This window comes from Acanthopagrus latus, chromosome 8 (genome assembly GCF_904848185.1).
Source record: "Acanthopagrus latus isolate v.2019 chromosome 8, fAcaLat1.1, whole genome shotgun sequence".
In the NCBI taxonomy this organism is placed as follows: domain Eukaryota; kingdom Metazoa; phylum Chordata; class Actinopteri; order Spariformes; family Sparidae; genus Acanthopagrus; species Acanthopagrus latus.
In genome coordinates this window covers 14,100,575-14,114,684 of record NC_051046.1, presented here as the reverse complement: position 1 = coordinate 14,114,684, position 14,110 = coordinate 14,100,575, and the positions used below count along the sequence as shown (strand labels likewise).

At 38.8% G+C, this 14,110-nt stretch overlaps 2 protein-coding genes across 2 annotated transcripts; both read right to left on the bottom strand.

Moving 5' to 3' along the window:
* Positions 1 to 2,887: 2,887 nt before the first annotated feature.
* Positions 2,888 to 5,596, bottom strand: LOC119023803 (galanin receptor 2a). The gene is made up of 2 exons (XM_037105972.1): positions 5,329 to 5,596; positions 2,888 to 4,728 (listed from the first exon to the last, which is right to left on the bottom strand). The coding sequence occupies exon 2, from the start codon at positions 4,704 to 4,706 to the stop codon at positions 3,786 to 3,788; it is 921 nt and encodes a 306-aa protein (XP_036961867.1). The 5' UTR covers positions 4,707 to 4,728; positions 5,329 to 5,596; the 3' UTR covers positions 2,888 to 3,785.
* A 1,162-nt stretch (positions 5,597 to 6,758) lies between these two features.
* On the bottom strand, positions 6,759 to 9,462 carry LOC119023804 (parathyroid hormone-related protein-like). The gene is made up of 3 exons (XM_037105973.1): positions 8,889 to 9,462; positions 8,553 to 8,671; positions 6,759 to 7,967 (listed from the first exon to the last, which is right to left on the bottom strand). The coding sequence occupies exons 2-3, from the start codon at positions 8,654 to 8,656 to the stop codon at positions 7,583 to 7,585; spliced, it is 489 nt and encodes a 162-aa protein (XP_036961868.1). The 5' UTR covers positions 8,657 to 8,671; positions 8,889 to 9,462; the 3' UTR covers positions 6,759 to 7,582.
* Positions 9,463 to 14,110: the final 4,648 nt, after the last annotated feature.

The window sequence follows — 14,110 nt, the reverse complement described above, 5'->3', positions numbered from 1 at the left end:
AGTCTATCATTGTCTCAGCACCATGGGACAGAGCTTGTCAAGGTGTTGATCAAATTATGTGTTCACTGATTTCATACAGGTAGTTGTCACGTATTCGCCAAAAGTTGAACCATAGTCATGTACGTTGTCTATTTTTTTCAATCAGAAACATTTTTTAGTGTACCGTTTTTTTTGTTTTGTAACCAGCTGACCACCCTTCAGTTTCCTTTACCAAAACCAATGAGTTTCCAAGCACCGTCCGACCCACAGTATGTCATTCATCAAAGGGAGTGTTTATTGGTCTAGCAGTGCATTCTGCTTGTTATAAGTTTTCTTTTTTTTGTACCTTTTTAGCTAATGGGGATACCACAGCCTTTTTTCTGCTTAATCTGGTCATGAAGCACCTTGTTGCACCAACCGCTCCTACCACATAGACACTTATACGCAAGGGGTAAGGTAGAGCCAACATTATAAAACTTATAAATATACCCTCTTCATTTACCAAGCGCGTGATTAAGTTGTACCAGCATTCTTGAAACAGACCAGATTGTGCACTCTTGCTTACCTGATACATGGTAATGATGAACCATAAAGGGTTGTGGCTGTCATCTAAATGAATTTATATCTCTGTGGAAAGGCTGCTTCATGTAGTAGTTGCATAGTGACCAGGGCAGGGAGTTTTAAGTGACATGGTAATTTAAATACATTCTGGCAGCAGTTCCAGCGTAGATGTTCTGAAAATATATCCAACCATGACAGAATGTGTTTAAGTGTTTGCTTTGCTGGGTTTTCCTGACTCATGGTAATACTGGCAAACACTAATGTAGTATCAATTTAATAAAACTCTCCTGAGGAAAATGCTGACTCGAGAAACTGGAGGATGAGGATGTGCATGCCCAAAGAACTGAATATTTTGCATCTGGTAGTTTGATGCAAACGTGAAGATATATTAGCAAGACGCATTTTATTTTAAATTAGAAAATTGTCCTGCGACTCCCTTGAAATCCCCTCCATGTGAAACATTACAAATGTAATGCAAAATTGAAAGTGAGACAACTGATGAAATTTGATTGAAGGACAAAGATGCAGAAATCAGAGTTTTTACGAAATGCATTATTTTATTTCATTGTTAAAAAATAATGTAATGACAGGTTCTGGTTGGTGGTTAGTAGGTAGGACTTGCCTATCAATAAAGCAAACATTCCCAAGAACACACTGCCAGAGCTAGAGGAGCCCCTTCCTCTGATTAATTTTCTATGAGAAGCAGGAAATGCCACATGATGATTACGGCAAGATCACTGGTAATGAGGCAAAAGCAAAATACAAATATAGTTTTGCTCGTTCTGCAAAGTGTTGTGCTTGGCAAATGGAGGGAAGACCAACCATTTACTGTTTTTACCATTTTACCATATTACATTGATCTACATTATATGTACATCAGAAATGCAACAAGAATTGAAGCAAACACAAAGATTTGGAATGCCATAAGTTGATCTGTCCACAAGCACCTGTTTCTGGAAGGGTTTGGCGTCCCATAGCAACCCCTTGTGGCCCCATCAAATTCAATCTTAAGTGGAACTGAAATAATTCATTGGTTAGTTGAAAAGCAGAAAATTGCTGGTCAACTATTTCTATAATCAAGTATTTGCAGGAATGTTTTTTCTAGCAAAAATGCCAAAAGTTACCTGGTTGCCAGCTTCTCCATTGTGGGAGTTTATTGTTCTTCTTTGCTTCAGTAAAAATAAACAAAAACTAATCTGTCGTTGTTCAGAGGTTGGAGAGCAATCTCTATATTCTGATGTACGTTCAGTAGTTTAACTTGAAGCGCCTGAGCATGTGCTCTTTATTGCTTCACCTTATCTGACATACTGATGGTCTACAGATGACGGTCTGTACGAGTCAGGCCAGCTGCCCTCGCTGTACTCTAAGGAGAAGGCCAAAAGTCAGGGGGCGAGCTGACAGAGGGTGGGGCAGGTTGTCTCCTATTACTGCAGTGGCCGCCAGAACTCAGCCAGACTTGTTATTACCTTTCCCAATCCCTGTTCCTTTCTGTATAACCACAACACCTGCTGCATGACCCTCAGCTTACTCTCCGCCCACTCCAAACTTTGCTTCCTGAGGGGGAAAAAAAAGTATGAACTGGTGGATCCATAGACTGAGGAGCCATCCAGTAAACAGTCATCAGCTGGTGGTGGATTAAGCTAATTTTTAGAAAAAGAAGCAGTCATCCCTGAAATACTTATTGTAGTAATATGCCATTTTTGTCTTTTATCTAATGTTTGATTGTATAGTAAGCATGAGATAAACATCCCATCAAAAAACTGACTGGATGGTGTTTAGTAACATGGGGCTACGTTACAGCACATAAAATATTGAAAATTCTTATTATTGTTAATATTATTGCTATTGTGAAAAGCAGTAATTTACAACAGTGCAGCCCAGTGAAAATATAACTCTATTTTTGAGAAATATTGAACAGAATCATACTTTACCTCACAATCTCTGTAATCAACACACCACATACTTGCCCCTGGATCCAATCCAGACAGAATTATGATATCAATATAACTTTCCATACTGTACCATATATTTAGCAATGTGAATCACATATATTTTACACTAAAACTTTAACTTAAATAATCATAATCACACTGGCAATCAGAATCTTGTCATTCAGTCCAGCATCATATTTTGGCCTCTGTGTTGTTAAAACGTCACTGTGATGGCTCAATTACATTGAGAAAAAAATTAAAGGCTGCAGCTTACCCCACTGGAACACTCATGGGCTGGATCATACAGCTCATATTTAATGGCCATCCTCTGCCAGGGTAGCAAAACTTACTGAATGATTTGTTGCTCCTTGGATAAGAGCCGATCGGTAAAAGTTAATTTGTCATATGAGAATTTTTAAAGCAGGTTTTTAGAGTTTGTGGAGCACAAATGTCCAAATATGATGGAATAACATAGCTCTGTGGAGAGGTTAAATAGTACATCTGGTTTCTAATTTATGATTGCCATGAAATAAAAGCAGTTTTGTATTGCTATCTTTAAGGCCCAATACAAATGTGAATATTTTGAAAGTATTAAATAGTGTTCCTCGCTCTTTTAGATTTTCTTTTAAAAGAAGTCTAAAAATAATTTTGTAAGAAAGCAGTTTGAAATGATGTATAGAAATAGAAGACATGAGGACATGAGGATAGAAGACTAGGACAAAAGAGGCATATGAGTACAACACAAAATGCTTCATGATGGGTGTTGTCATTTTACTAGCATGTAAAAACAAACAAGAAAATAGAGCCAACCAAATAAGAAAAGTCACAGAAACATCTTGACCAATGAAAATAAACTAATCAAAAACATTTGATACAAACTCAGTGGGAATTTAATCAAAGTGCTGCCCAAAATATGAAATCAAGCTCACTGCTACTTACTTAAAAAAAGACTAAACTGCAGCTTCATGAATGTCTCATCATATTGTTTTCAGTTCTGCATTATTTAGGTGGTAGCATTAGACTACTTACAATAGGCTTACAGAGCTCACCTAACACTGGATACTTACATTTAATTTTGATGATTATTATTCTTTTTGCAGTTAATAGTGAATGTTTTGAGAAAACTTAAGTTCAAGCCTAAAAAATTATCCTCCCATATTTTCATGTCTTCTTATTTCTTCATTTATACCTCAGAAATGGAAGGTAATCACGAAAACATTCATCTTATTGTATACAAAAGAAGTTGATTTTTATAAACAGTATACATAAAGACTTTCCCCGACTTTGCTTGATGCTTAAACAAATCATGTGTATTTAAAAGCTGTCTGTTGTGACACTAATGACCTGCGGCTGCACTCTATTCCTGTTACATCTGAAGAGCCAGGCTGCCCTCGTGTGGCGATAGCGCTTTGAGAGCAGTACATAGAGCACAGGGTTGATACAGGGGTGCAGGTACTGCAGCACAGTACAGACGAAGTAAAATATCTCCCATGCCTGTCCATGGCGATACAGCCCCAGGTACACACACAGTTCCAGCACATAACCAGGCAGCCAACACACTGAGAAGGTGGCAGCAGCCAAGAACACCATGACAGAGGCACGGCGGGTGTTCCTGGCACTGGACACCGACATTACAGGGCTCTTGTGGAGAAAGACAGCCAGCCGGACATAGTTGAAGGCGATGACCAGCATTGGAACAAAGTAGTAAAGTACAAACTGGCTGAGGACCACTTGGTAGTGGTGCTCATGAATGGTTGGAAGGCAGAAGGAAAAGCCCAGGCTTGGGCCCAGGCTGTCTTTGGTGGCAAACATTCGCAGTGGCAGGCTGATGAAGAAGCTGAGGGCCCAGACCAGGACAAACATGAGGATGACCAGGTCCATAGTGGGTGGGTGGTACGGGTTGGTGATGATCATGGCACGGGTCATAGATACAGCACACAATGAGTAGGTGCTGGCTGCCAGGCTAAAGGCCAGCAGGAACTGGTAGACCTTGCAGCCAGTGTCACCCAGAGGCCATGAGTGGCTTACGGCAGAGTACAAGGTAAAAGGGATGAGCAGGAGGGTGAGGAAGTCAGCCAGGGTCATGCTGAGTAGGAGGATGTCGAGGCGGTTCTTCCGCAACGTGTTGTGCTTGGCAAACAGAGAGAAGACCAACAAGTTGGCACAGAGCCCAATGCCCAGGATCACTCCACAGGTACAGGCAAAGATCAGCCCATACGTGTTGAGAACAGCCATATTATCACTGACGCGACTTCACCTTTAAAAAAAAAAATCCTTATTTATTTTTAGGGTTAATTGACAACATTCATCAGCGACAACATTTCATATATTTTTAATTGTTTCAGTCGTTCTTTTTGTATTTGCTGGTTCAAGCTTCTCAGGATTTTATGTTTTTTATCCCACACAGTAGTAAACTTAGTATCTTTGTGGTTTTGATTTGGAAAAAAAATATTTTTTAGACAAAACAGTCATTTTAATTCAGTGAATATCTATTAATCAACAAGATAATGAAAATATTTGTTGCTCGAGGCACTGTTTGTGAAATACAATTTTAAGTTCATAAAATTGAATCTGAAATACTTGCAAACCCATAGTGAAATTCTGTATATGTCATAACAACACAAAAACACATGATGTAATATCACCAAAATGAAAAGTACAAGGTTTTAGAATGACAGCAATATAGTTATTTGCCAAGGTACAAAATATCTTTAAGTTAACAGTTGACAGCTTCTCTTAACTGTTGTATATTTCAACAGATAGTGTCACTGGAACAGGTGTTTGTCTTATCACGATTCATTGCATTTTAAAATGGAGTCACATGTAGAAAATGATCCCTTCAATTTGTCATACTTACCATCCTCATTCCTCAAAGCAGCATCTTCAGGCGCATGTTTTTAAAGTGAATTATCCTTATATAGTGAACTAGAAAAGTTTTGTTTAATGTTTTCCATCCTGTCAAACTGGACTGAAGGGTTAGAGGTGACAGCCTCTCACAACTCATTACAAGGTGTGATTGCTGAATGTGGAGGGAAGAAAGGCAAACATCACTTGGGTCAAATTGATTCTGGCTGACTGGGTTTAAAGGGAAATGGCCTCAGACCAGCTGCTGAGTGAACAGTGATGTACCATACATGCTTGTTGTTGTTGTTATTATTGTTATTAGAGGATGTGTATCTTTTGTGTTTTAACAATATCATATGTGTGTGTATATATAAATAATATATATTTGTCAAATATATTTGACATTGTGAAACTTGTTGACTTGTTGATCTAATCTGTGTGTCTACAATATATCAGTGTTTGTGGATCTCTTTTTTGTGAGACCGTTGCTGTAAAAACTGAGACATCTCTCTTTATGAAGATGGTTTTGGGGATTTGGGATTATGAATTTAATAATCAGCACTCTCCAAGCACCAAAGAACAAAAGACCAGTCTATTGATTATGTTCTCTGTTCCTCCCCCTCTCTGGAGATATTAATGTCTCTCTCCATTGTTTGATTGATTTCTTCAGTGTGAACTGCAGGCTCCTTTATCAGGCTTTCCACGGCATTTATGACTGTGTGTCAGGTAATGGCCTGCGGTGTACACTGCTGCTCTTCGCACAGGATATAGCTGATGCTAATGCATTTGCAATGCAACCCCTCCATTACCAGTGTCTATGCTGTGCAGTCAGTGGCTGTTAAAAATGCCACATGTTCTCAAAGTGGACATAAACAGGTTTGTTGTTTTCTGTCCACGCTTTCAAGTCGAAAGCAACATGGGTGCATTTTGGAAGGTCACCATTTTTATAGTAAATTTCTTTTTTAAGTTTAGACCCAGTTCTTACGCATCTTTTCCTTCAGAAGAAAATCTGTGCTTTAACACTATAGAAAGGTCAAAGGTCATGATAAAATACAAAAACTGAGAGGGATACAATGATTTGCTTAAAGACTTGAGCAGAAAGGATACTTACTGCTGATTAAACTCCAGATATGGTCATACATTTTGCCCTTCTCTACCTTTTACCATGTTTAGCCAGTTTGCATACAGGTCTGTGTGTGTGTGTGTGTGTGTGTGTGTGTGTGTGTGTGTGTGTGTGTGTGTGTGTGTGTGTACATTCAGTTTAATCACATGATAATTAAAAGCAAGTCCTCAAGCTGGAATGGGGCACTGTTTATCCTATTCAAAATAGTCACTCGTAGATTTTTTTTGTCACCTGGCTTTTCTTTTTTAGGCAAGTTGCCACAAGTGGCTTGTAAACAAAGACACTATGAATCAGAAATTTTTCTAATGACTACACTTTTAATGGTTGATTAACTGGAAACATGAACAGTATGCGCTCAGTGCAAATGAAGAACATTAAATGAGTCTGAGAGCCCCTGTCTCGGTCTTGTTCTATAAAAATAAACTATAATGTAAAACGGTGAGAGTGGGTTTGATGAAGCATCCAATAAGTTACAAGTCCATGAGGAATCTAGGGTGGGAAAGGAAAGCAGGACCATCAAAAAGAAACATCACATCAAAACTCAACCACAAAAGAACATGTACAGGATATAACTAAAGTGCATTACGGAATTTAGTCAGCAGCACCAAGATACATTCACAAAATAAATACACACTTTCAAAGTGAAATAAATTATGAAAAAGATGCAACAGATGTATTCATTGAACAGTTTGTATGTAACTGTAAGTCCAAGATAGTTAACACAAATGGAGCCAGCAAAAGTAGACCACTAAGCCTCCCAAGTTCATGAAGTTGACATAATGACATTATTCAGGCAATAAATAGTTCCTCCTATGATCTACTTGATCACACGGTTGGTTAGAGATGACAACACATGGAATTGTTAAGATGTAAATCAGGGTTACAGAGGCCTTCAGATTTTCCAAATAAATATGAACTGAAGAAGATGTTATGATGATAATTCACAAAACTTCAGGAACTATGAGATTGAAAATACAAACAGCAAAATATTATACAAGCACAATCCTGGGGCGGTGATATGAAGCAACTGAGTCAGTGATGGATCGAGTCTCTCGGATCCCAGTCTGGTTGAACCTTTGTCAGTGTCTCAGCACAGTACCATTTAAAGTCTGTTAAGAGTCTCTTTGCTGTGGTACTGCATCATTCATTGTTCCTTTGTTGTGGCAGACCGTGCCCGCCTCCTCTTCTTGTCACTCTCTCTACGACGGCCTAACCTCACCTTTTTTTTCCTCTTTGTGGCCACTTTAAGTGGTTGGTCCTTATAAGCCAGAGCCTTGTTGGTCTCCTGGGGCAGGTTAGGACCTTCTCTGTCCAGTCTGAACCTGTCAGGGATGTTTTTGGTGGCCCCTAGGGGCTTCTCATGCAGGGCACTGCCACTGAATATTTGGCTCTGGGTTCTGCTCTGCACGGGTCGATCATCGGCTGTGTGCACCTCCTCAAGCAGCTCGTGCAGCCACATACGACGCTTGAACTCTTGTAAGGAGCGACCCTTGTCATGCATCAGCTGGGCATGGCTCACCGACCTCCTCCTAAAGGCATCACAATAAATAGATGGTCAGATCAACAAGGATAGTTGCATTAAAGCCAATAGCATCCTAAAACAGTATCATGCATGAACAGTACCAAGTTCACTTTCTCTAAGAGATCAGTCATTCTATCCTGTCAGATTTATTTTGAATTTCTAGTAAGATTCTCAATCTCTGAGTTGAAACAGCAAAATCTTACAACTTCCCTTTTTTGCTTGACCTTTTTAATAAATTTCATGGTACACCACAGTGTTGAGTTTATGTGTGGAACAGTTTTAGAGGAGTTGTCAGCTAATATTGGAGGTCAGGCACCAGGAAACCTCAGTACAGTAGGTGGCAGCATAAACAAGTTTCTGAGAGCCATTACTAATACAAGCTTAAGAAGCCAAAGTGCAAGTCAAAACAGAGAAAACCCTCTGTACCTTAATTTAATCTGTATAGGTTAACTGCAGTTGAGTTTTCTGAATCAAATCAACTGAATTGTTTAAAAATGTTGCTCCATTATGCTTAATTTTAATAAAGCTCTATGTTGCATAACATTAGATTACTTTTCTATGGTTGTCAAAATGATTATAAAAAGTAACTCACGTTCTGCTACCAAGTGCATCGACTGGTTTCCCATCAAGAGTCACTGGGGAGCACAGCAAGAACACAGCCAGACTCCAATGATGAAGAATTACTATAGAGCACATCCTTGAGCCTAAGATCTAAGAACACAAGAAATATTATTTTAGATTTAGTTAATTAAGCAAAAATTGGTTTAATGAATTAATACTAAATAGTTTCTCCCTATTTAACAGTTTGTGTCAGTAGCAGTGTAGACAGCAGAAAAATGACACCGTTCCTGCGTACGTGAGATCTCCCAGGCGGCATTACTTCTGCCAGTAAACAGCTCATGAAAGTAAAGAAGAAACTTAGACTTACATGGTATGTATGTTTACAGTGAAAATCCTCAAAAATGTCAGTCTCTTAAAAGATGATCTTGTTGCAAAAACAAATTTACAAAAGGACAAGAAACATTATTCTGCCAAATAAACTTTGGCCAGCTCAAAACTTGTTTCCAGGTCCATTGGTGTGAAGGCAGCCTGGGGAAATCCCCCGTCAGTCTGTTCCATTCATTTGCCTCCCAACAGTGTGTGCTGAGCTATTTATTTCTCCCCAGCGTCCCAATTAAAAGAGAGATAAAGATGGAAAGAGCAGCAGCAGCTCATCCGCTGCAGAGCTGCCACTCCGCTCAGTGCAGTAATCTCATGAAGAGAAACAATGAAGCATCTTCTCTGGTGGCCGGAGCTGGAGAGCAGAGCTGAGAGGGTTGTTCAGTCCAGCACTAGGAGCGAGCCTGTGTGAGTCTGTCTGAGAGAGGCACAGAGAGAAAGTCAAAACTGCTCTTTACATGAAGATGCAGTCACTACCTTAGCCCCTACCCATTAAGTCCAATCCTAACACCCTCCCCAACCTCCCCACCTCGCTGCCTCTCTCCCTCCCCTAGACCCTTCACACACACCTGCTGTGACAAGAAGGTGGCGCCCACACAACATCGAAACTACTGCACAACAAAGAGTACACTTAACGCCGTCTTGGAAAATGTAATTTTTAATCAGTTTTATCTTATTATAGCCGTACTCTCTAATTAAAGGCTACTTATAATTTTATCATAAAAGAGGACAGAAATGACAGGTGTGCACCTTGGAGGTAATCAGGGTTTACCAAGCAGAGAGTGTATAAGGGGAGGGGCAGGGTTACTCCAAAGTAAACAGCCAGGCCTAACCACTTTCCCAGGGGAGAATGACCATAACCTCAGAGAAACCCAACCCACAGCCACTCACTGCAGACCATTCAGTTCACCTCCACTCTGCCTCAGCAAACCAGCTTACCACCGAATGGTTACAGTGGGCTCTGAGGTATCTCTTATATCCAGCTAATAAGAAAGTGGAGAGCATTGAATTGAAGCAGCCATATACAATCCCAGGATCACCTTGTATGTTTAAGCGATGAGACCAGTCTGTTGCATCCAGCCTCAACTGGCATAGTAAATACAGCCATCAAAGGTCAGTAGTCTGATGCAAGAAGTAGCTCTATGGTTAAAAGTGTATGTATTTTTAGGATCAAATTGGTGACAGAGCTATATGCTCACATGTAGTTATATATGCAACAAGGGCAACATTTGAATATCATGTAATGCTTTACAGTTAAACGTGTGATTTTGCAAACATTTGACATAATATCATAAAGTTATATATGCAAATTGGAAAATATCTGTATGTATATCTGTATACGTATGTATGTATGTGTGTATATATGCATATGTATGTATATATATAAATACATATATAGATATGTATACATATAAGAGACGTGTTACTGTAAACCATGGATTTGCACAACTTGAACAATTTGAATTGATCCTCAGGGGCCCATGAATGTCTGCACAATATTTCATGGGAATCAGTCCAATAGTTGTTGAGATATTTCAGTCTGAACTGACAGGATAGACAGAACAGCATTACCATCCCTTGACCCATACTGAAAATTTGTTGTCCTTTGAAGATTTAGTGCAGTCTTTATGGTTTAATTTTTGTCTTACATGTTGCTTGATCTATAAAACTTTGCAATAAAACTATTAACATGAGCATGGATATTGTTCTGTGTGTACTCAGGGTTCACTAGAGTCCCGCCGCTGTGGTCAAAGTCAGCTTATATCTGTTAGCAGATTGTTCTCAACCCAGTTAAATGTTCCTGTGATTCATTTCTGGGTCATGACCCATCAGTTGAAGACAATAGTACGGCCTGTGCTAACACAGAAGTTCTGCCTCTGTACAAACCACTCCTCTTCATTATACTCAACGCTATTTTTGTTTCTCATTCTTTATTAGACTTAGACCTTATCACATCCAGAATTGTCTTTATAGGAGTGGCTGCTTCAGTACCACCTGGAAAAAGCAGGTCAGGCGTAGGGCCGCTTGCATAAATGGGGATCAAATTGTAATAAAATGTGAAATGTGAAAACAGTGTGACTACCCTACTTTTGACTATTTTAACATCTAAATGTGGCACGAGAGAGGAACTTACAATATAATCACAGGACAACAGAATAAACCTATTACTGGAAAACAAACCAAAGTGAAAATGTAACAACAACAACTACACCATTAGGTTGATCCTATATGAATGCATTGCTTCTTTGTCTATTTTTAGGGATTAATTGTTCAAATTGGTTGTAAAGTGATTACGATGAATACAGTCCATTCAAAATCCTGAGTCATTTATGTGGTTACCGTACCTACTAGCTCTGTTTTACTGGATGGAATAACTGCATTTCTCCTCATGAATAAAACCCATAAATTATTTCTGTGAGCAGTGATGATTAGTAGAATCACTCCAGGCTAGACTGGAGACCGGTTGGTGGTAAATTACTTAATAGAGGGCTCAGTATTTTACAAGCAGTCATGATTCAATTCAGCAAGGGGTCCAGAAGGGGTTTGGGGCTGGGACAAATATATGGCAGACCCCCCCTGCTGTCTCCAAAACTCAGCTTTCCTGTGTTTCCACGAGTCTGCCTCAAACTTCCAACACTTTAACATTCGGTAAGGAAAAAATACCTCATTTGATTCCATTCTGCAAAGACTTTACCTGCAAAAAAATATGAAAAAAATCCCATTTCCTGGCAGACGGCAGCACATGGAACAGGAGCCAGGAAAGCTGCTTTTGATTCATGCTAAATTGCACTCTCAACACAGAACAGTATTCCTGTCCGTTTTTCATCCTTATTCACACTGCACCTACTTCACATTCACACATACAGAACATATACACACCCACCCACCCAGCTTTTCAAATAATTTGTACCCTCTGTTCCTAACATCCAGCTCATACACACTCTGCATCCACAGAAACACCCTCATTTCATGTATAACTTCGAGTTCAGCCTCTATTTGTGAATGTGTTGTACCCATTTCTTCTAATGGCCCACCCTATTATGTCATAAATCCTGGCCTTAGTGGCAGCAACAGTTCCTGCTTTTGTTGTGGAATAGTTACATTCAGAATCACTATGTACTTGGCATGTACATGATGATTCTGTCTGTGTCAATGAGTCAGTGTTAATTCCCACGCAAGTCACACTCTGGTGCTGTCACCATTACCTATTATTTTATTGCTTTTTTACAGCACCACTCCCCTTTAACTCATGGTATTTGAAATGTGAAAGAAAACTGAAGAAATGCAAACATCTAATATCTGGTTAAAAAAAATAATAATTCAGTGCAGAATCTGTTTGACATTACAGTCAAAATCACTTATATGATTGTATGTAACCATACATTTACCTGCAAAGAACAGAATTGCTTTTTACAGTATATTTGATAATGGTCCCTTTATGATGCAGTCAGAGCTTTGATCGTTTCGCCATTTGTTCTCATGGTTTGTTATCCTGGAAAACCTCACTTGAAAAATGACTTTTGCAGAGTTACTTTTCCCCCTTAATGGTTTTTTAACGGTGAGTTACTGTACGGACCGTTTCAGTTAGTTCACTTGAGGCATGCTTCATAATGTCGTATTGTGGGCTGCTGGAAGGTTTTTCGTCTAATCATTCACACCTACCAATCATAACTGTCATCTCTGGAATGCTCTTTATTCCACTTTACCTTCCTCTGGTTCTGGTTTCAACAGCTCTGCTACTGAAGCATCAGCTTTTATTAATAAAAGCTCAGGAGATGAAATTTGAAATTGATGCACTCTATTTTCTTTTTGGTTGGCGGTTTCTTGATGCAAAAAATGTCACTTTTTGACTGCGGGTTTTGCTACAGTTAACGTGGACGCTATGCAGTGACATGAAATCAGCACTTAGAGGATAGAGCTTCTCTTCAAATTTGCTTCAGAACACAGGAAAATTATGTATTATACTATATATATATATATATATATATATATATATATATATATATATATATATATATATATATATATATATATATATATATATATATATATATATATATATATATATTATAATAATAATAAACATACATACTTACCTTTATGCTTTAAGAAATGCTGTGATCTTGAGCTACTTTATCTGAGTTCAGATTTATTTGGCTGGAGGGAAATTTCTGAAAATTGAATGATTGTCTAAGCTTTCCATGAATCCTTTGATGTACGTGGTTGCTAATCCAGGCTTTGTATGTGCTGAGGCTGTAAAGTGTTGCTTACTGTTTTGCTTGGTAGGTTTCATATCTATATGTATGGTTACATGATGTAAGTGAGCAAGCTCCTGAGCTTGAAAGGAAACTAAGAGTTAGGTTTTTGGCTTGACAAGATGCAAAATGCAATTCAATTTATTGGTTTACTTACCAATGTCGGCCTTGAGAAACCGGCTATAATTGGATATCTGTGACACTGAAAAAAATCCATTCCATGCATCACTAATAAGAAGTCAGAAAAATACTGAACATTTAAAATTTGTCATTTCCCTAGGGCTCATGTTCAGGTGTCTTGTTATGTATTACCAACAATCTAAAACTCCAAAATGTTCGGTTAACTATCACATATGAAAAGCGGGCACCAGCCAATGTTTGGCATAGAAACGTTTTTTGGAATTATCTTTAATTTTCTATCCATTAACTCATCAATTAATCAGCTATTTCATTCAGCTTTGTAAAGTTTAAAGAATGAATGAAAAAATGGCGTTGTTCGTGGTCCATCAATACCCTACCTGGATCCCACTGATACTGTGGTTGTAACTCATATTTATTGAGAGAGTATACTGGCTCACGTTTATAACCGTAACGTTGAGTATAACGTTTTACATCCTCATATCCATTATATCACATCTATTTAAATTTACAGGTTTTGAGTCAATGTTTCCAGGAGCAAATGCAGCCTTTTCGGATTTGAGCCACAATGCACAATGGACAGTTTAGTCAGGATGTCAGAGAAGGGTCACCGCTCCACACTTTAAGAGGCATACATCCTGAACATTACCTAATTCCTGCTCAGGGTTACCTAAACATGCCCTCCTCCGTCACGCATTTACTTGATCTGGAAGTAGCTGCAAGATTTGTCTGTTTCTGTTTCTGCTGCTTGATATATGATAATCCTCCTCAGGTAGCGCTTTGGGGCTGATTTCTTATTTACTGCTGAAATTTTTTA

Excerpts from the sequence above, each read along its gene's own strand:
- LOC119023803 (XM_037105972.1), bottom strand. The coding sequence starts at position 4,706 with ATGGCTGTTCTCAACACGTATGGGCTGATCTTTGCCTGTACCTGTGGA.
- LOC119023804 (XM_037105973.1), bottom strand. The coding sequence starts at position 8,656 with ATGTGCTCTATAGTAATTCTTCATCATTGGAGTCTGGCTGTGTTCTTG. Across the intron at positions 7,968-8,552 it reads GATGCACTTGGTAGCAGAAC|GAGGAGGTCGGTGAGCCATG; the intron begins GTGAGTTACTTT and ends TGATGCCTTTAG.